Below are 22,551 nucleotides of genomic sequence, written 5' to 3' on the forward strand. Positions count from 1 at the left end.
GATGAAAGAATACATTTTTTTGGTATATAGAACCTTTAATTCTAGCTGGACCGAAAATCTTGGCGTTTTATTGTTCATTTTCTATGTATTCTCTGTAAATACGTTTTTTGTCGACTTTTATGTGAAGCACTTTGGTCGGCGGAAGTTGTTTTTAATGCACTACATAAATAAACTTGAATCTGTAGCGTTTATGACTAAATGATCCATATAAAAGTTTGAATTTCTTTGCCATTTCGTTGTCAGAGGCTCAGTGGCTTTTTCCCCTTTTTCAAATTGACCGAGTGTAAACTGTCAGTCACATCGACGGTGGGGGGTGGAAATACATGTACAGTGAAATTCCTGTTAGCAGTTGCGGTGTAAAACAGATGCTTTCATTCAGTCCAGAGGAATATATAAGTCTATGTGATTACACGTCGCCTTCCCTCAGACACGTCACCCCCGCTGACACTCTGCTCTCTGACCACCGCAAAGAAATGAAACAAGGAAAATACAATCAAAGAGCAGAGAGTGACTGGAATACTGCCTCTGCTCATGGATTTACACACACACAAGCGCACAAACACACACATGCAACACACATAAGCACACACAAACACACACACATAAACACACACAAACAGGCACATGTAACACACATAAGCACACTAACACACACGTTTTAACACACACACAGAAGCAAACACAAGCACCCACGTAACACAGACACACATACACACACAGAAGCACACACAAATGCACATCCACACACACAAACCCACTACAGACACAAACATACATACATGCAACACACAAAAGCACACAGACACACCCCAACGCACACATGTAACAGACACACATGCGCACATACACACGCACAGCTACACACATAAGTACACACAGACATACAAGTACACACACAAATGTAACAGACACACATGTAACATACATACAAGCACACATAAGACACACATGTAACACACACACAAACACACCCATGCACTGACACAGACGAACAAGTAACACGCACACAATGACACACACACACACTTGCGCACACACACACCCCCGCACACCCCCACACACACACTTGCACACACACACACACACTTGTACACCATTGACGCGTCTCCTAATCACATCTGCTAAATGAAACATGTACGTGTGTCACTTATAACAGTAATTTATGCAGAACTTTAATTGAAAATTGTTATCAAAATCAATTTGGCAGAATTTAATAGGACGAGAGCGAAGGGGCTGAGGAGTCAGAACTGCACTTGATACATTCGTCTAAAGGATGGAGTCCACAAATACCACTGGATTTTGTCAATCTTATACTAATGTGTATTTGAGCTGGATTATTATTTTCATGTATTTAAGTCCTACACAGAATGAGCACATAATGAAGACGCTAGAGGCGAGTTTACAGCTCAAAGTTTCCTGTAAGTATAAATATTCATGAGTTTTCACGAGTGTGTTTTAGGATTTTCACCTTTTTATGCAGAGGCTAATAGAAAGAAGCACGACTGCCAATTAAGGTAGAACTAATAGTATGTAAATGAACGGACCCGCACTCGGATTTCAGACGCTGAGGTTAGAGCAGATCCACGTGGGTCAATGGTACAAAAATCATTTAGTAACTTTGTATTAATTAACGTTGTGATATAATAATGTACGGCAGAAGTAGCTCATGTTATAGAGAAATAACCTTTGCTTTTACTGAGCTGTAGTTGTGTTCTTGGGCAAAACACTTTCACCTATAAAGCTTTTGTACTGAAGAGATTGTGATTTGTGATTGAGGGAGTTTTAAAGGTCTTATATTATGCAAAATTGTCCCTTTGTGCGTTTTTTTTTCCGACTTAAAAACAAACCTGGAATGAATAAATGAATGAATGAATCTATTTTTATTATTGTGTCTTGCATATAAAATACAAAATACAATAAAATACAACAGGGCAGTGTCCAGACGTGTGTTACAAAAACCAACTGACTCATTTAAACAAACTAATTTGCTGCTTCTTCCAGGTTTTACAGAGAAATTATGCTAAATTATAAACATTAGAATGAAACAACCATTTCATCTCGTTGTCGTCATTACACCAGAACATCTCAGAGCATTAAATCAAGTAAAGGATTTTTAAATTCATCATAAAATGGACAATACAGCGGCCTTTTGTGTATCGCGGGAGTTACGTTCGAAAAATAACCCACAATAGGTGAAATCCACAAAGTATCTGCTTTATTTTTTACAATTATTCTATATGTTTTTTGCTGTAAAACCCCTCACCACACACTTTATGCCTGTGTGAGAAAAGTGTATAAAGTGTGTGGTGAGGGGTTTTACAGCAAAAAACATAGAACACATGTGTCAAACTCAAGGCTCGTGGACCAAATGCGGCCCACCACCTAATTTTATGTGGCCCGCGACAAAGTAAATTAAAAGGTATGACTGTCTTAAAATGTCAGTTTATCATTAGATACACAGTTAAACAGACATTTTTTCATATCTATGCAAATCCATCTGCAATATTTGTAACTTGAATAAGTAATAAATATAGAAACAGTTAATTAACAAGTTTAAGACATAGCAACATTTATCTTACAGTTACATCTGGCCCTTTGAGAGCAACCATTTTGTTTATGTGGCCCTCTGTGACAACGAGTTTGACAGCCCTGATACACAATAATTGTAAAAAATTAAATGGATTTCGACTATTGCGGGTTATTTTTAGAACGTAACCCCCATGATAAACGAACACATTCTGTACTGTACAGGAGACACGGCACGGAGGAGACTAATGGACAATGGTCTACAGTCCCTTAGCCAATCAGGATGCACAACACAAAAAAGCTCGTAAAATTGCACAAAAAAAATCTGCGAGACCGCGAAAGGTGAACCGCGAGAGACAACTGTACAACAACAAATTAGCTTCACAAAGTGTGTCTTCAAGGGCTGTAGTTGTGTTTTGTTTCATTCACACACGTTTGCGTAGCCTTTTATTATTCGTCTGCAACATCTCCAAAGCTCAAAATGCTCAGTTCCATGTCGTGATGTCATGAAGTGTTAGTTTTCAAGTTAACATTTACGTTTTACCTTTCGATTTGTAGAGATTGGCAATTCCAGAGCTTAAATGATTCCAGTAAAGCACTTCCTGTATTACCACATGACATCACAAGGTGGAACAGAGTGTTTTTCTGTCCTGACAAAACACAACTCCAAGTCTGTTTGTGATGAGGACACGACTTTATATTCTAGATCGATAAACGGCATAATCCGGGCCCATCACAGACGAGCGATTGTCGTAATGTTCTAATGCGTAGTTAATATTAGCATGACCGTAAGTGTTAGCTGTATATAGAGGGTGCACTCACAGTAGGAGCAGCCATAGACTTCAATGCGTAGTCCGATCCTGCCCTCCTCGCTCCAGTCCAGGGGTATTAGCCTGAGGAAGCGAGCCACTATTCCCTGCTGCAACTCGTGCCGGACGGAGCTCTCGGAGTTGGAATTCCCGGAAAAGGCCTGCGAAATGAATAAAAAACAAAACGCAAATGAAATGGAATACATCAAAGCATTGTTCCGGGCTTTCAACGCTATTTGTTTCTCTCGTAACATCTCGCCCTTAAGGTGCACACTCACAACACATACATAATAATTAACAGCTTTCATAATGCACCGCTGCGGGGAGCTCGTAGAGGAAAATACATCGTGTCTGACTTGAGGAAAAGAAATGCCAAGTTTGCCTGCAGTTCATAAATCCACACATTTCAACGTAAATGAAGATTCACTGTGTTCCTAGACCAGCTATTTTTTATAGTTTGCCATCTTAAAGCCTCCAGCTGGTACAGCACGGGTAACGTTAGCCCGCGGTGTCTATGCACAGTACTGCATATACAAAGAGCAGATGACTCATGTTGTCATTAGCATACATATTAGAAGCATAGAAGCCCCAAGTCTTTTTAAACACTTATTAATGTCTTGTTTTGTTGAAGGAAGAGTGAAAATGAAACTATATTAAACATGTTAAATGTGACAATTGTGCTGTGTTGTGGAAGGATTTGCTCCGTAAAGATGTTCCACAGTATGGCATTAAATTCCATCTTGCACGATAAATGTATAAATATGTGGCCAAACCTCCCTGTCAAAGCCTCGTCAGATCTCAGAAGTTAAGCAAGGCCGGACCTGGTTACTACTTGGAAGGGAGAGCGCTGGAAATATCAGCAGTCCCAACAGTGGGACACCAAGTGGCAAAAACTGTTGTGTCCTTAGGCAAGACACTTCATTCACATTGCGTAGTAGTGGTATAATCATGAGAGATTCCAGAGCAGGTAGAATTTTGAAAGAAGTTTATCTCTTGAGATGAATGAAGCAGGCGTGTGTGTGTGTTTTTTTACATCCAGTACTTATACCCCAAGAAACGTACCATCTATAGAAGGCTGGTCCTATAACAGGGGTCTCAAACTCAAATTAGCCGGGGGCCGCAGGAGGCAGAGTCTGGGTGAGGCTGGGCTCATCAGGTATTTAAAATTTTCTCAAACGTCATCGCTTTTTTCAACATACATGATGATGATACATGTACCAATTCTTGTGGATTTTATGGATATACATCGTTATTTGTTGAAACTTTTGCGACGGGAGGACACAGCGCGAGACACATGGTAAAGCCACACTAACATTAAACTTTCATATTGTCCTGTTGGCCACAAAATATCCTCTCACGGGCCGCAATTGGCCCCCGGGCCGCGAGTTTGAGACCCCTGTCCTATAAGGTCTTAAACTAAATTTACATACTATCCGTAAAAAGGTCATAAATGGACACACCGTTCACTGTTTACAGGAAGGTAGAACACATCACTAAAAAGATGCTTGCAGTCACTGAAAAGATGTATTACAGACCTCTTGTCAACCTGAAGATAAATACCCGTATCATGTAATCGAAGTATCAGGTTCTGGTGTAGACATCTTAAAATACGTCTGTGACACATTCTTACAGAGAAACAAGTACCTCAATGTTGTAACGCACAGTATTCAACACAAGGTTTAAGAGTACAGTAAAAATCATGCTTTCAAGCGGTGAGTGAGTGTTGGTAATGTTTGGAGAGGCCAATGGCGCAGATTAGTAACTTCACTTCTGTCAGTATCTCAGGGCAGCTGTGGCTACAATAGAGCCTCAAAACCACCGAGTGTGGAGTGAATAATGGACCAAACTCTAAAGCAACTTAGAGCATCTGGAAAAGTGCTATATAAGACTGTAAGGTACTCCACCCAAAAAGTTACGTAGTGCCCATTTAATGAATTAAACAGAGACATGTGAGAAAATGTTAATGCCTGTCTGAGAAAAGTGTATAAAGTGTGTGGTGAGGGGTTTTACAGCTGCAAAACATATAGAATAATTGTAAAAAATAAAGCTGATGTTATTTTTAGAACGTAACCCCCGTAAACATGTTTTAAACTCATATTCATACAGCAGTGCATTAAAAAAAACAGAAGGCAGGATGGGTAAAGCGCCACGCCCACTGGTAAATAGCGACTGAACCAACAACTTTGACGTCAGTAACCAGTCGTTTCACCAGAATCATCGCCGTACTGTGAGGAGACCACAACCTGGAGTCAAATTCAGGAAGCCGAGAAAGAAATTCACTATTTTGAATTTCTCAAGGTTCAGTCCCACTTCACTTGACCCAGCGCATTTTGCACATCACCTCTGAGGAGTCAATAATCTGCTTTCTGCACAGCCCTCCGCTCTGAAAACAAAACACATTTACGCCGCTTTCTGCTCCACACATGCACCGACACGTGGCTCAGCCCATTAGGGGAAAGTATTGTTAATAGCTCCGCAGGTAAATAGACCAGAGCAGGAGCGCTACAGTAGACCTCGCCATGTGCTGTTAAGAGATAAGACAGGGTGTGGGTTGGGCAGTACGAGTGTGGTGCCAAGAAAAAGAATGAAAAAAATCTATTCTCAGACAGTGTGCTTTGAGTTGACTCCTTGCTGACCCAAGTATGTACCCCTGAAGATACGCTATCTGCAAAGAGGAAGATGGTCAAGAGTTCACAGCCAGCTCTAAGCTACTAAACTTCCACTGAAGAGGACACGAGGTGAGCGCTGCTTCATCTCCTCTGTCTCCACTTTCATTTTTAATCTTTATTTGTCCAGAAAAGGTTAACCGCTCGCACAAACACACACTGTTGTCTGTATTAGCTAGCCGCTTCAAATGCTAACCGCCGCATGGCTCACCGGGGAGTGGGCTGGTGGACTTTAAAGGCAGGCTCTGGTCTCGGCGGGTGCACCGGGCCTGAAGATCTGGGGTAAGTGAGTGGCCCAAGGGTGAGTTTAAGAATTCATGTTTGTACAGGGTCTTTGAAGGTAACTCAACAGCAAAAACACAACTTGAAAAGGTGATATTTGTCTTGGAGATTTGGTTTCCGGTGAAGCGTAAAGATCAAATTGGTTGTCACATTTCACACAACAGTCTGGTTGCGTAACAAGTCTGATTGGTATAAGTGCTTTGACTTTTAAACTGTTTCAGAATAGTTTCCATGGAGATGTTGTTGGGTTTGCCTGGAATGTTCCACAGTACGCCATTAAACATATATTTTCTTTATTCCCTTGCATTCCTTTATTGCTAAAAATACCTAAAACATGTATTCTGTTTTGAGTGGGATCACCTCACCTCTACACTGACCTGACCTATAAACTAGCCTAGTGGTGTCAGATGCTCGTCTCTATGGAGATGGATTACTTTAATGCCATACACATCAATGCAAAAACTACAACAAAACAAAAGGCTGCTCAGCTCATGGCTTCTAAATGATGTAAGCTCTTCTGTGTATCTTATATCCTGACGTCTTTATTTACATGTAAAAGCCTAAAATCAAGTAAGAGATTAAAACATTAGTAGGAAAAGTAAAACAATGTAATAGTAGGTAGGCAACAATAGGTAGGTGTATTATCTATATTTTAATTGCTATGGGTCCCATTTATAAGCGAGGGACTGCTTCAGGGGTGACCGAGACCCCGATCGGTGCAGCGTTTGCAGTGATGCGGTCGCTGTATCGGTCCATTGTGGTAAAGAAGGAGCTGAGTCGAAAGGCAAAGCTCTCGATTTACCGGTCAATCTACGTTCTTACCCTCACCTGTGGTCATGAGCTCTGGGTAATGACCGAAATGACAAGATCGTGGATACAAGCGGTCGAAATGGGTTTCCTCTGCAGGGTGGCCGGGCGCTCCCTCAGAGATAGAGTGAGGAGCTCAGTCACACAGGAGGAGCTGAGAGTAGAGCCGCTGTTCCTCCACGTCGAGAAGAGGAACAGCGGAGGCGTCCAGGAGGAGGCCCCGGGAAGACCCAGGACACGCAGGAGGCACTACACTGGACACGCTGGAGGGATCCTACACCGGAGGAGCTGGAGGACATGTCTAGGGTGAGGGAAGTCTGGGAGTCCTTGCTCAAACTGCTGCGACTTTATTTTTAAATCCCAGCTTCTATAAAAAGTCAGTCAGTTTTGTGTTCAAATTGCAAACATTTTCCGTCACATACTTTTGGTAAGTTTCCACAAAGTTCTCCAAAATTAGGTTACATTTTTAAAAATTGAAAAACAAACTAAAATATACAACACAGATGCCTTCATCTTGGTGTTTTGAAAGTCCCAGCACCCTACTTTGCACAAGAAGGCACAAATTTCACAATACTGTATATGTGCACACAATGACATTACGCACCTTGCCACAGAACCTATTTGCACCACAAAAAGCCGTTATCCCTTTAAGCCGATTTCACCGCAGCATTTAACAGATTCAAATAAAATCATAATAAACCGCCGCCCTTCCTTGCCCTTGCCGAGATGTAAAAGAACAAAATAATTATTGGTCCTAAAAGTCTCCCCTCTCCTCCCAGTATGGAGCACTTTTTATGCTTCTATTGTGCTCCCTCCACTATTCTGCCCTTATCTAGGCTTGGCTGAATGAACAACTCAATTCAAAGACATTACTATGCAGAGTGAAGGGCAGCAGGTATAAGGTGAGAGAGAAAGAGAAGGAGAGAGGGAGGACGGCGAGAGGAATGGCGTTGTGGATGCTGAACACAGAAAAGTCGGCCAAGTCAACCATTTAATTCCCCCTTCTGCAAAGTCAAATTATTAACCAGCAAACCAATAAGTAATTGCGATCTTGCGTTAAAGGCGTGTGTGTGTGAAGGCTGGTAACTTAAGAGCTTAGACACTTTGACGTTTTGGTTAATCAAGAAGTGAGGTAATTTACAGCAGAAAAGGCCACAAAGCGCTGCCGGCGACGGGGGCTGTTTTGTTATGTATGTGCGAGCATGTCTGCAAATGTGTTTCTCCAAAGATGGACGCTATACGCAGGAGAAGGTCGTATGTCACGAGGCTATGATCCAGGGTCACTAGTCTAGATGAGTTTTAATACGTGTGCACATTGTAAACACGTCAGAGAGTGTGAATTATTCAGAGAGGACTGAAATCCCAGTACGTTTTGAGAACATGTTGGAGGTCTGAACTACCTCGACGACAACACTTCAGCCCTATTTTAGTTTCTATTCACCGGCTGCCTCTGCGTTTTAGAATTCATTTTAAAATTTTACTGATCTTAAAGACTGCAGTCAGCGTTATATTGGAAAAACAAAACAGCCACTCCAAAATAAAACGTGTCAGCATCAAGAGAGCAGCTCGGGACACCAATCTGCAGTACATCTCCATCTCAAAGTTTCAGTGTAGTTAGCTCCTTTCTTCAAACGGGAATAAAGCTGGAATAAAACTGAAGAAGCGGCTTGATAAAATGATAAAACGTAATGTAATTAAACAAAGTAAATACACACCACATTGTAGAATGAGACCCAAAGCTTCTTATTGATCTAATATCTACATGTCATGTCATTATCTCTCTAAAATCTTCAAATCAGGCTACAAATCTCAGACTTGAACATTAACAGCCACATCAAATCAATAACATCTGCAGCTTTTTACCATCTACTTACAAGCAAAAATCAAAGGTATACTGTCTAAACCAGACTTGGAGAGACTTATGCATGAGTTTGTCTCTAGTAGACTAATTTGTCTACTAGTTAGACTACTGCAAAAGCCTGCTCACTCTAAGACACCTGCAGTATATCCAGGACACTGTTGCTTGGGCCCTCACTAGAACCAGGAAGTACAAACATAAGTCCTGCGCTCAGGTCTCTTCAATAGACATTAAAGTAGCTCTGCACGTGGACAAGTCTCTCCATGGCCTAGCACCAAAGTACATCTCCCCATATGAACCATGTCACACTCAGGACTTCTGGGACCGGCCTCCTGATAGTCCTGGTTTAGTCCCGGTCTCCTGCTGATGCCTAGAGTCAGGACTAAACAGGGAATCAGCGTTTATGAAGCTAAAATGTGGAACAGTTTTCGTGAAGCTGTCAGACAGGCCTCTACTTTGACAATGTTTAAATCCAGGCACAAATGGTTCTGTTTAGCTGTGCATATGACTGAAAGGCTTGTATTCTGCAGTTTTCTCTTTTAATGTTCAATTTATGATGGTTATTTATGTTTTGACTTGTTTGAGCTGTGATTTGCACGTCTTCTTCTGAATGACTTTGTGTACGAGTAGTAAACTTGCTTTAGTGGCCTGCTGTCCTCGTTTGTTCCAATCATCCAACACAACTGTATTCTGTGTGGGGAAGGTCATAGAGATTCCATAAATGACATTTGTAATATATTTTATTGGCTTTTGTAGAAATAAATTCACATGTTCAGACGCACCAATCCTTCACACTGGTTTGAGAGCAGAACGGTGAATGTTAATAGGGTTTGGGACAAAACTGGAAAATGGAACAGTGCTGTCAAATTATTTAGTATTCGAGGAGATCAATGCGGGACAAGCAGCAAGAGGAACAGCCCGAGATGGAAAAGTAGAAATAATGAGAGGAAGCCAAGCGCTGGTGTACGTTTGTAGAGTGTTTAGATCAGCGCGTTCTGTCATTCAGGAAACAACAAGCCAATCCACCACAGCTGGGACTTGTACTGCTCCGGCTGCTCTGCCCAGTCTCCTCACATCCACTCTCTACTCAAAGCATGTTCCACTACTCTCCAACCCCCTGCTCCCATGTTTTCATTTCCTGTCATTTAGTGTGTAAGAGAGTCTTTTGTGCCTCTGTTTGAAAGACACGGGCAGGCTTTTCCCCGGGAACACATCTCTAGATACTCAAACAACAACATCCATTTTCGGGCATTTGCTCAGTGCTGCTGTAGCTGGACTCTTGGTTGGAGATGGTTGTGGCGGAGGTCTGTGGAGTGCGCGTGGTGCTTTGGGCCGGAGGCAGGGGAAATCAGTCTGGCCTCTGCTCTTTTGTTTTTATCGACAAGCACGTGGGGCAAAACAGATGGGCCAGGAGGGAGTTTCTGTTCAGCTCTGTGGGTGGTGGGACATGCCTGGAAAACAACACATGCTGTATAAGCTAATTTAATACAAGTTTCACTGATGGGACAGAGGCCGGTGATTGTAGTGCACGACTTGAACATACAATACAACATGCGTATTTCACATTCTGGTAGATTACAAGAGAACATTATAATAAGCAACCTTTTCCCAACAACCAATAATTCGCAAGGGACAAAAAGTTTATGTTCTGGATAATAAAAAATGAATCCACATAGTTGTAGTTCTAGTTGGTGTATTTTTCTCTGTATTCTCTTGAACATCAATCTGTATTTTTTTTATACAGATTGATATCAGTCTGGTCCACGTCCTTTGTTGCGTCTCAAGCCTCAACCGTGCTCGTCCAATCCGATCTACTTTCTTTCAGTGACATGTGAAATGAAGGAGCTCATTGGTCACCTGTGATTTACAAATAAAATCGCATTTCTCTCACCTCAGATTAACAGAGTTTAGTGCTTTGCTCATTGATTTTGCAGAAACTGCGACGTTTTTCAGCCCCGTATGATATTTTATTTATTTTTTATGATATGGACCAAGCGTGTCCCTGATTGGTTAATCCACCTGTCAATCACACCCAATTGAAAAGAGATTCACCGGTGACCACATTCACATCTTCGTAAAGTATTGAAGAGGTGTGTATACTTGTGGTGTGTACTGTTCAGGATGCCTACTGGAAGCGTCCCTGGGGAGGTGTTCCGGGCCTGTCCCATTGGGAGGAGGCCCCGGACACGTTGGAGGAACTGTAACTCTCGGCTGGCCTGGGAACGCCTTGAAGTCTCACCGGAGGAGCTGGAGGACGTGTCTGGGGTGAGGGAAGTCTGGGAGTCCCTGCTCAGACTGCTGCCCCCGCAACCTGGCCATGGATAATTGGAAGAAAATGGATGGATGTATATGTACTGGATCCAAAGCAACCAACTCCTCAGGCAGCTGTTCTATATTCAGTGACGAAACAGACATTTTGCTTGCTAAGTTCATCTTCCTCTCTACACTGACCCAATTTGTCCTAATTTGATTACACAAAGTTTGCAAGTATGCATTATTGACAGAAAAAGTGGCACAAATGGGGAAAGATCTTCCATCTCCTCTGGCTAACAGCTTCCTGACACTTGCTCATGAAATTAAAATCTCAGGTCTCACAATCAATCACTGTCCCACCAGGGGAGCAGGCTGGCCCGGTTCTGCTGCAGGCTCCACTCAAATGGATTTCTGATCTTGGGCTACAGCTCCAGACGGCCGAGCAGGAAGTGCGCCGTGTTGTGTCCTAAAACACAGTTACTGCGGCAACAGCTCGGCGTGTCACTAACAGACTTTCATTACACAGTTAAGCCCTGCAAACCAATCTTATTATTTTGGTCATGAGCAAAATCACCCCTACCTCTGTAAGCATCTGCTCCTAATTTACTGGGAGAACACACACGCCTGGATACACGACGTGATGAGGGGACATGTGACCTTTTACGAAAGATGATTAAAAAATTCACAAATCCCAATTTAACAACGTACCTCCACATTTTGGTTGCGAGTAAAAGGTCCTAACACGACACAAAACTGACTCTTCTGAGCTTTAAGCCATGTGATGACGCTTTTAACTCATGAAAAACAGACCTGGAGTTGTGTTTGTTTCATTCACACACGTTTGCGTAATCCTGCGTTATTAATCTGTCCACATCTCCAAAGCTCAAGACATTCTGTTCCACCTCGTGATGTCATGAAGTGGTAGTTTTCAAGTTAACAGCTCCTTTTACCTTTAGTTCAGAAGAGATTGGAAGTTATAATCTCTCACCAATCTACAAAACTATCCTCAGACCCAAAACAAACAACAAAGAGAACAACAGGCAGCTATTACAGGCTGAATAAGGTCGTTAAGGGGGAAACTGGAGACAATGTGTTTAGCTCGTCCCTTCAGACCGATATAAGGCAGTGTCCAGCAGGTATCTGACCAGAACTAAAGAAGCGACTTGGACGAGCAGCGAAACGTCTTCACTCCGATTTGTCCAGTTGACAGATTTAAATTTCGTTTTTGCTATGAATCAGACCTGGATGATTGAGGGATTACACAGATTTCCAGGGTTGAAATAATCTAAAGCAGAGATTAAAAACACAATGGCGCACTTCCTGTATTACCACATGACATCACAAGGTCGAACAGTGCTTTTATAGAAGAACTCAGAGTCTAAATATGCAGGACTTGATTTGAATGAAACAAAACTCCAGATATGTTTTCGATGAGGAAACAAGATTATAACATGCGTAGATCAGAAAATAACATAATACGGGCCCTTTTAATGATCTTATAAATAAATAACAATGCCAAGATTTTTATTATTTTTACCACATTGCTCCTTTTACGAGAGTGTGCAGAAAATTCCCCCTTTTTCAATTGAAAATTGTCTTATTTTTTGGCACAATTCATACAAAGTAATTTAAAGTGCTTTACAGAATAAGGACATTAAAATCACACAAATAAAAACAAATAATCACAAATAATCATCATAAAATTAACACACACAAAAAACAGAAAAGTGCAGAATAAAAACTTTTCACCTTGAGAAAAAAATAAAAATAAAAAAATGTGTTCATGTGTTTTATTATCCAGGCCAGGGACTAACACAAACATCACACCGTTAAAATAAATACCTCGTCTCACCTTCTTTGCAAACACCGTTACATAACAGATAACGCAACAATCTTTCAAACGCAATTTGGAAAACAAAGTAATAGTATATTAGTTATATCGAGAGTGCTTTTGTCACACGCTGCCATAAGCCATTTCTGCTTGTGCCATTTTTCACTGCACCATGTTACACACATACGCACACACACAGAGAAAGAATAGAGTTTTAAAAGCCCATTACTCAGGCTGTGAACATTTGGCACCTTCTCTAGCCTCCGCTCACCAGGGACCAGGGCTGATGGAGTGAGGAGAGACTGCCCAAGCTCCGCTACCAAACCTCCAACTCCACATGAAGGGCCTCGAATCCTGCGTTTGTTTGTCCGGATAACTGAGGATCAACCGTGAGGAGGCGTTCAGGCTTGAAACAGCGTAACATCTCAGTGGCACATCTAACTGAACGCTCGGGAACTGCAACGGTAACTAAAACGAGATGTTGACCCGTGTATTTTTTTAATGAATTATGGGAGAAATTCATATTGAGAGAGCGTTAGTTCAAAAACGTCTTATCAGGGGAACAGTAGTTTTATTCGAGATAGGAGTCTTTTATTGATACTGATCCAATTTCAGAGCTAAAAGATATGAAAGGCAAGACCGGAACTCCAAAGTGGGCGTAAAAAGTTGTTGGGTTTCTTTTCCCGTGGATTATGTAAAGAATATAAAGATACACTATGAAACTTTTTGGATTCAGGGTCCAAAACCTGCTTGTCTTTTCACAATATGGCCTCAAACATCTACACCATAAACTGTATAAAGAAGCTTTCGGCTCCAGTCAAATGAAACTCGTCGAGGTTAGCGGTTACAGCGGCGACTTCGGAGCCGAGTTACGTATTTCAAAGTCCAACCGTGAGTATCATAGCAACCAAAGAGCCAATCTGGAGGGAAGCTGTTCAAGGTAACACTTTTTCCCCAACAGGTTTGATGGACAGCATTGCTAAGTGTCTTCTGTGCTAAATCAGAGGTGTGGACGCTTAGCAACGCTGTCAATCAAACCTGTTGCTAATGCTAGTGGTCGTGACCTTGGGGAAAAAAGGGACTGATTTGTCCTATTAATGTTTATTTCTTGATTTACTGACAAGAGCGGGATCATACGAACATTTTAAGACCAAAATGAGCCTGACAGCAGCTCGTTTTTCAATGTAAAGTAAATTGGAGCCAGAAGCGTGCGGCCCATGATCACTTCCTGTTTGAAACGCGGCGGCTAGCAGGTTAGCTATGTCCATTTATATATACAGTCTACGATCTGCGCACCAGGCCACATTACAGGAAATGTCTGTGAAGAGGCGAGCATGTTTTTTAATGTGTTTTGGCGCACTATAAACATTAGTATTTGAATAATGCTAAGTTTAACGCCATACTGTGGAACATTTCAGGCAATGCAATAACATCTTTATGGAGGCAAGCAGGTGGCGTACACTTCACCAGAAAAAGTTACACTGCGCACTTTCAATAAAACATAAAACAGCGAGGACATTATAGAAGTAAATCACTCTTTTACATATGAAGGGTTTTATTTAGCAGTAAAAAAACACAAAAATCCAGATCTAAGGAGCGTTTTAAACAGACAAAACCACAAAATCTATGCAAAATTATATTCTCATTTCCATCTCTATGACGATCTTTTGCGTGACTGAAATGCCTTTATAATACAGGCCTATTATTTGTGAAACATCAGAGGCTCGACGGTCCTGTTGATGCTGGTGACATTGATTTCTATAATTAGACAGTCATCGGTTAAATATATCTGTTTACATAAGAACTCCTATGCCGCTTCTTCATATCGCCGCAGCGAGCCAACCGTCTCCCACTCGCTCATTTGTATTCAGACGCTGCCCAAGGAAAGGATTTGAACATCAGCTGACATATAAAAAAGACATTAACAAATACATAAACATGGCATATTCCAGATAATTCTATTTGCAAGCGTCGCAGAAATGGTGAATAATTGGATAATCCCTGGTTTGGCTATATAATACAGTTGGAATTACAGCTATTTATGTCACAGTTGTAGATAAAATAAATTATAAAGCCTTTCTGCCATTTACTTTGGTTTTAAAAGCTTTCTGTATGGTAAGGGTCACATTTTTATAGAGCAATTTTCCACCTTCAAGGCACTTAAAGCACTTGAAGGTGGAAACACAGGAATCGCACTGCTAACCAATGACGTGTACGTTAAGAACCTTTGGATTAGTGGACAAACGCTCTACAAACCGAGCTAATATTGCCCCCTACTGCACAATCCCTGCTGCGTTTGTGCTTCAATCTACAAGTAACGACATCGGACGTCCTCATATTGTCCACCAGGTTGAAGCCGAGCCAGATTATACATGATTACAAGCTGTCGGCGCAAGATGTTTACTTATTTCAAATCTATTATGTGCATCTACTTCGAAAACGGGGGAAGCGCAACAAAACCTAAGAGGAAACTGAAGAGAATCGGCCTCCATCAGAACATGACCCGGTAAGACGATGCAGTTTATATCAGATTCATTATTTTCTAATCATCGACGATAAGCTTTTCAATTGAGAGGTCTTCAGTTGATCCTGTGTCAGTAAAAGCTTGTGGTTTAGACCCGAGTTCACACTGTGCAGGAAGAAATGTGACTGTTTCTACGTTAAATTGCAAAATGTTATCGGTCTCGAAACGGGGACTCTCTAATGCAGCAGTTTGTATTTTTGGCACGATCAAATTCACAGTTGGGTTACGCGGAACTGTGCTTCACTCTCCCCAGACACATCGAACCCATGCACAAAAACAGCTCTGAGTTTATGCAAAACTTTCAAAATTCTGCTTCAGTGATGCTCGCCGTGTTGTTCTTCGCGTCTCAGTTCTAGTTCTTTTCACGTCGTGGCTTAGTGATTTGGTTCTTTCTCAAAATGTGAAAATCATTAGTTAGCTGACAGGGACTACACCGACACTTTGAGTACGAGAACCTGAATAACAAAAGCTTGTTTAATAAGTATTGAGTAAGTTTGAGAGCAGCAGACTGAGACCGAAACTCCACTGGTGCATAAATCCAGGTGTATGATTCATCAGCGCACGCTCGGCAGCCTCTTAAACTGAATTAGTTGTTGCCGCGGAGACACGCGAGCTTCACCATTCATTTAGTTGACGAAGCGCGGTGTAGGAGCTCAGACCTCCGGAGACGCACACTTGGACAAACAGAACCTCGCGCACGCTCACACACACAACCCCAACACTACGCACATGCACACTTCAGCCCCATTAACTCCAGCTTACACAGTCTGCAGTGAAGGGACTGAAGCAACACACTGAGGTTAGCCCCAGAGGTTAAGCTAGAGTATTACACAATGTATTTTCACTGCTCTTTTGCTACAACTTTAATGCTGTTTTATCAGTAATTGCTTTGTGGGCTACCAAGTACGAAAGGTTTATGATTAAACAGACCTATTGTGCTTGTGTCTGCTCTAGTTATCATCTAAACGACTTAATAAAAAACAAATCTGGCAACTTCCGCGTCGGAAAACTGCAGCGGCCGATGGGAAGGGATGGGATGTCACCGTAAACATGACAGTAAAGAGCCGTGTATCTGTCAGTTTCACTTATGGACAGATGCAGATCACAGTAGCGAGTGGCATGGCACTGTCGAATCCTACACGTATCATCGATTAAGAAAAGAAAAGTGTAGAATGTCACAGCAATGAAAATGGGGATTGATCACTAATATGGCATCTTGAAAATACTTATATACTTGTGTACTTATTTAATTTATTTATGTACTAATTTATTTATGAACTTAATTTATTTATGTACTAATTTAAATGTATTTATGCACTTATTTAATTTGCTTATATACTTGTGTATTTATTGATTTATGTACTTGTGTATTTATGTACTTATGTATGTACTATCCATTTATTTATCTGTTTGTTTATTTATGATAATGAATGTTAACAGACATAATTCAACATGAAAGTAAACACACTGGATTATAGCCACAGGTTAATTTCCATCCGTCGTCCCAGGCGTTTAAAGATTGCTCAAATAGGCACAAATCACTCCTGGAGGGTAAATGAAAAGGAAACAACTATAAGATGATTAAAAGCTCTGAAAAGTCCATTTTGGATAGTAGGTCTGCTTTGAGTAATTTAACTTCAAAACGATGCTGTTCCATCTTTTAAATGTCAAAAGATTCTCAAAATTAGGGGTGATACAAGACTGAAAACGAAGCCAATATCTGACACGATTGTTTTATGCTTGTTTCTCTTTCAACAAACTAGTGACTTCAAATGGAAATAGAAAATCAGTCTAAAAAATTGCGATGTGTTTTAAAATCTTAATATCGATAACAGATATGGGTCTCGTCTGAAAATAATCCATATTGGGCCATCGCTCTTCAAAATGGTGCCCACAGCAGGAAAAACCCATGAATACATATCGTTTGTTGGATTTGAGGTAGAGTCGCCGCGGTCGCTCGCTCATGTGTGAAAATGATGTCTCTTGCTCCCTGAACCACTCTTTCACCGGGAGCCCACTGGTTCATGGCATTGTCGTGTTGGAAATATCCTGTGCCATGCAGGACAGAAGGAAACTCAGTGATGGAATAATCTTGTCATTCAGTTTCTTGAGTCAGCAAACCTCTTTCTTTGGGCTTATAATAATACAATAGGAGAATTTTTAACCTTTTTTGCAAAGATCAGCCAGTTGTATGTCCGTATGACTAACTATATACAGGGGAACCCAACGATGGCACCCAGAGTTTCTTTTTCATGGGTGCCTTTTTCAAAATACAACACAAAAACTAAATAAATATATCATTATGTCCATATAAAACAATAAAAGAGGTACAGGTTTACGCAGGAAAGTTTGTTACCAGATTCTTAAAAAGTAATCGTGGCACCAAATTATCCAGTTTTGCTCGATTTTGAAATGTACAGTGGTCCCCCGTTTATCACGGGGGTCACGTTCTAAAAATGACCCGCAACAGGTGAAATCCTTGAAGTATCAGCTTTATTTTTTACAATTATTCTATACGTTTTTGTCTGTATAACCCCTCACCACACACTTTATACACTTTTCTCACACAGACGTTAACATTTTCTCACATTTCTCTCGTTTAAACTCTCTCAAAGTTCAAACCTTCATCGGCGCAGAACGTTCCATCGACATTGTGGGTTTTGTCGGGGAGAAAACAAATTGCAAACGTACAGCACTTCAGAGTCACACTGCGATCCGACATTTATGTAAATTTGGCTGAACACAATCTGTACTGTACAGGAGACACGGCACGGAGGAGACTGATGGACAATGGTCTACAGTCCAACAGCCAATCAGGACGCAGAACACAATGCACAAAAAATAAATACCGAGGGACAACTGTATTCCATTTTTGTGAAGCAAAACAGCCAAAAGCCCTTTTTTCCATCTCAGTTCTGCTGCAACTAGTCATGAGATGTGGTATTAGCAATGGCCAACCCACTTTTCCAGAGAGAAAACAGGGTTGTGTTTCAAATCCATCATCTGTAACGAAACAAAGGAGTGAAAGAGCCAACGGTTTCAAAGTAAAGGCTGAAGTCTGCATGTTTATTATATCTCCATAATCCAGTACAGAGAGAAATGTGGCCTGAACAACTTCTTTGCTGCATTTTACTGAGATACGATATTTGTTTCTGTAGTAAAAGGTTCATTTTGATTTTAAACGTTAAACATAATTCTGAGATATACATTTTTAAAGGATACATTTTCATCAAGCATAGAACCCAAGACATTTTCAATCCATGTACCATTTAGTGTACAAAGATTTGCAAATCACACACCCCAAAAATCATATACGTTTTATTTGCATTCAATGATAATTTAAGATTTATGGGGGAATTTTGGATTTCGTTAAAATCTTTCTGTAGATTTAAATGTGCCTGATCAGCAGAGGGAGCGCTTGCATTTACTCAGTTATTTTATTGTTGTAATATTTCTTGAAAAAAACATTCCAGCATAAAGCAATAACACCCGGCATCGTACAAACTCCACCAGCAGACTTACATAACTCCTTCAAATCCAGGTGGTGCCTATTTTTGTCCAGGCGGTTCATAAAATTTGCAATATGTCCACAGCCCTGAGGTTGGATGTCCAAAACGCTGTAATGGCCTGACAAAAACGCGGGTTGCTGAAGAAGAAAGACGACCTTTTCAAACTCAACATGTGTTTTTACAGTTGACATATGAGCCCAAAACTTGTATAGACTTCTTCGGCTGTTGACACCACTTTTTCATGACACTACGAGCAGAGATAAATGTCTAAATAGCCGGGGCTGCATGAGAGATTAGGAGGGCTGCCGCAGACTCAGAGCTAACCATTTTTCACTCGCTTCATGGCCTGTTTTCTTCAAGTGTGGCCACAGTCTCACAAGCCAGTGGACAAGATAACAAGGCCAGAGATGTGTTTTTCTCTGGCTCTTGTGCTAAAGTGCTAATAGCGCCGGTCATAGAAGTAGCACCGATTTGACATTTTCTCCACAAATGTTGCAAGCTTTTGTCAGCAATAAAAAGTTTGTTCTGGTCAAATGTATATTCACGTTTACCATGGGATTTTAATTACTGTAACGTATACACTAAAGACAGTGTTTTTGAAGTATTTTACCCATAAACTGTACGCAAACTTGCTAGCCACGGCGTTCCAAATAGGAAGTGATCATGGGCGCACTTCAGGCTCCATCGTCTCTGGCTCCAATTCACATTGACAGCTAGCTAAGTGCCAAGTCTGTGCTAAACCTGCAGTGCGGGTGAGAAGAGGCGTTACCTTCAACAACCTCGCTCTGGATTGGCTCTTTGGTTGCTATGTTACTCATTGTTGGTTCCAAATCCGCCGCTATAACCGCTAGCCTCGATGAGCTTCATTTGACTGGAGCATGAACATTAATAACAGACGATTTAGGTGCCTTCTTTTTCCCCGTTAGCAACAGGTTTGATTGACAACGTTGGTAAGCGTCCAATCCGTGCAGTACGAGCGGGAAGGGGCGTTACCTTCAACAACCTCACTCTAGATTGGCTCTTTGGTTGCTATGATACTCGCCGTCGGAAATCCAAATATGTAACTTGGCTCCAAATCCGCCGCTATAACTGCTAGCCTCAATTAGCTTCATTTGTCTGAACGCTACGGTTGACGTCACACTCCCTGTTGTAGCGATATATCGTGCTTCAGAATTTGCTATGACGCACCTTTGAGGAACAGTGTTTTTGATGTATTTTACCCATAGACTGTATGCTAATCTGCTAGCCGCTGCGTTCCAAATAAGTGATCATGGACGCACTTCCGTCTCCATCAACTCTGGCTCCAATTCACTTTACATTGAAAAACTGTCGTCATTTTCGTCTTAAAATGCTCGTATTAACCCGCTCTTGGCTTGCATTTTGCTATTGTGTCTGTAAATCAAGATATGAGCATTAATAACAGACAAATTAGGCGCCTTCTTTCCTCCCGTTAGCAACCGGTTTAATTGACAACGTTGGTAAGCGCCCAATCCGTGCAGTGCGAGTGGGAAGGGGCGTTCCCTTTAACAACCTCGCCCTGGATTCGCTCTTTGGTTGCTATGATACTCGCCCTCGGAAATCCAAATATGTAACTCGGCTCCAAATCCCCCGCTATAACTGCTAGCCTCGATTAGCTTCATTTGTCTGAACGCTACGGTTGACGTCACACTCCCTGTTGTAGCGATATATCGTGCTTCAGAATTTGTTATCGTTACGCGCCTTTGAGGAACAATGTTGTATGATGCATTTTACCAATAAGAACAAAAATAAAAAATCCTTCAAGAACTTCAAATCCTTTACCAACAGAGTGCGGTGATTTGCATATTATTTTGGAATACATTTTAGACCAGATGGCATTTCTGGTGTTTTACGATACCAAATATTTACGATAGAAGCAGTGAATCTCTTTGGTGTGAATTTTTAAACCAGAACTGACAGAAGAGGAGTAAGAATTTGTCAAAAACTGGACTTTTAATTGGACTTTACATTTAGATCGAATACAAGAATAAAGATGGTTTATTGCAGTGGCCTCCAGTTTAACCTCCGATTAAGAGTTGCATGACAAACTCTAAATCCATTACAATATCGGGAAATGACAAAGAAAAAAGGACAATTTGTCATACAGAATAAGGAAATAAAGAAATGAACCATAAAATAACATGAGTAAGAGATGGGCAATAAACTATAATATTGTTTATCGTGATAAAAACGGACAATAATCGTTTGTGGGACAGTTTATTTAATCATGAGAGTCGCCAACAAACATTATCACCATTGTATCACCAGAATGTGCAGAAAAAAGCTACTACTAAACCACAGGGGAGTCAACGGGGGGGACAAACGGGTCTATTGTCCCAGGCCCCAGAGTCTTAGGGGCCCAGAATTGTGAAGCTTCTTTCTTTCTACTTTCTTTATCATTATTTATACAGGGGAACCCAATGAGAGCGCTTGCGTTCTCTTTTTCATGGGCGCCCTGATTAAAATACAATCCAAGCATAAAAAACAAACAAAACAAAGTAAACAAGTCCATATAAAACATTAAAAACAGGCGCAGGTGTGAGGATAAAAGTTCATTACATTATTAAAGTGCGATTGCGTCACCAACGTATCCTATTTTGCTTTTCCTTCGAGGCTATTCCAATTTCAACAGCTAAAAACCCTCATCCACGTCAATTTTGGTGCGGCTAGTCCTTAGCCTTATGCTGTCACGTAATTTTCTGTGAATTGCCCCGTTTATCCATAATGTTTTCTGCTAGATCGTAGTTGTTTTCACTGATAACAAAGTAAACACATATACAAGTTGTTTAAAAATGGAACTTAATCATAACATTACAATTACAATTATTCATTTCCATAACATTTTTAAACTATGAGCAGCTTTAATCATTATCGTGACATAATCGTTAACCGCAATTATCATTTTAGCCGTGATAGTCGTGTCTTAAACTTTCAATATCGTCAGAAAGCTTATGTGAGAGTGGAATTTATTGGCTTTGGGTCAGCAGTAGCTTATCCCATGTTATTTGTAGGGCCATTTGTGGAGTATAAAAGGTTAGCTCGCGGTGCGTTCATGTTTCAGTGGAGGATTTGCTGCCTGACACTGCCTGTATATTGGATACATGCATTACTGTCAGGTGACCCGCGCACCTCCTTCATATGAATTATCTCTATGACCCCAGGGCCATTATAGCAGAATTATAGTGAAAAAATATACAGTGGAAGGAAACACCACAGTTTGTAAAGCATCGTTGACTTTAAATGTTCCATTCAGATGATGCTGTAAACACTTTTAATACTAAAGGAGAAAGGACAAGTCGTCTCCCATCGGAACGTCAACAACTTGTCTACGCACTGACCTCTGAGCTTTGAGAAATGATGTTTGGGAAAATAGACTGAAATACAGCAGCTCAACAGTTTAAAATGGAAATCCTCTGATGAATGAATGAAGCTTGTTTTTTTTTTGTGGGTTTTGATGAAAGATTTTGT

General features: G+C 41.0%; 1 protein-coding gene across 1 annotated transcript in view; it reads right to left on the minus strand.

Annotated features, from left to right (window-relative positions):
- Positions 1-22,551, minus strand: part of cntnap2a (contactin associated protein 2a) — a 488,742-nt gene that overhangs the window by 236,868 nt on the left and 229,323 nt on the right. The window contains exon 4 of the mRNA XM_033985829.2: positions 3,349-3,496. Within this exon, the coding sequence (XP_033841720.1) occupies positions 3,349-3,496 (148 nt within the window). The remainder of the gene's footprint in view (positions 1-3,348; positions 3,497-22,551) is intronic.

The sequence above is a fragment of the Periophthalmus magnuspinnatus genome, chromosome 20 (genome assembly GCF_009829125.3).
Source record: "Periophthalmus magnuspinnatus isolate fPerMag1 chromosome 20, fPerMag1.2.pri, whole genome shotgun sequence".
In the NCBI taxonomy this organism is placed as follows: Eukaryota; Metazoa; Chordata; class Actinopteri; order Gobiiformes; family Gobiidae; genus Periophthalmus; species Periophthalmus magnuspinnatus.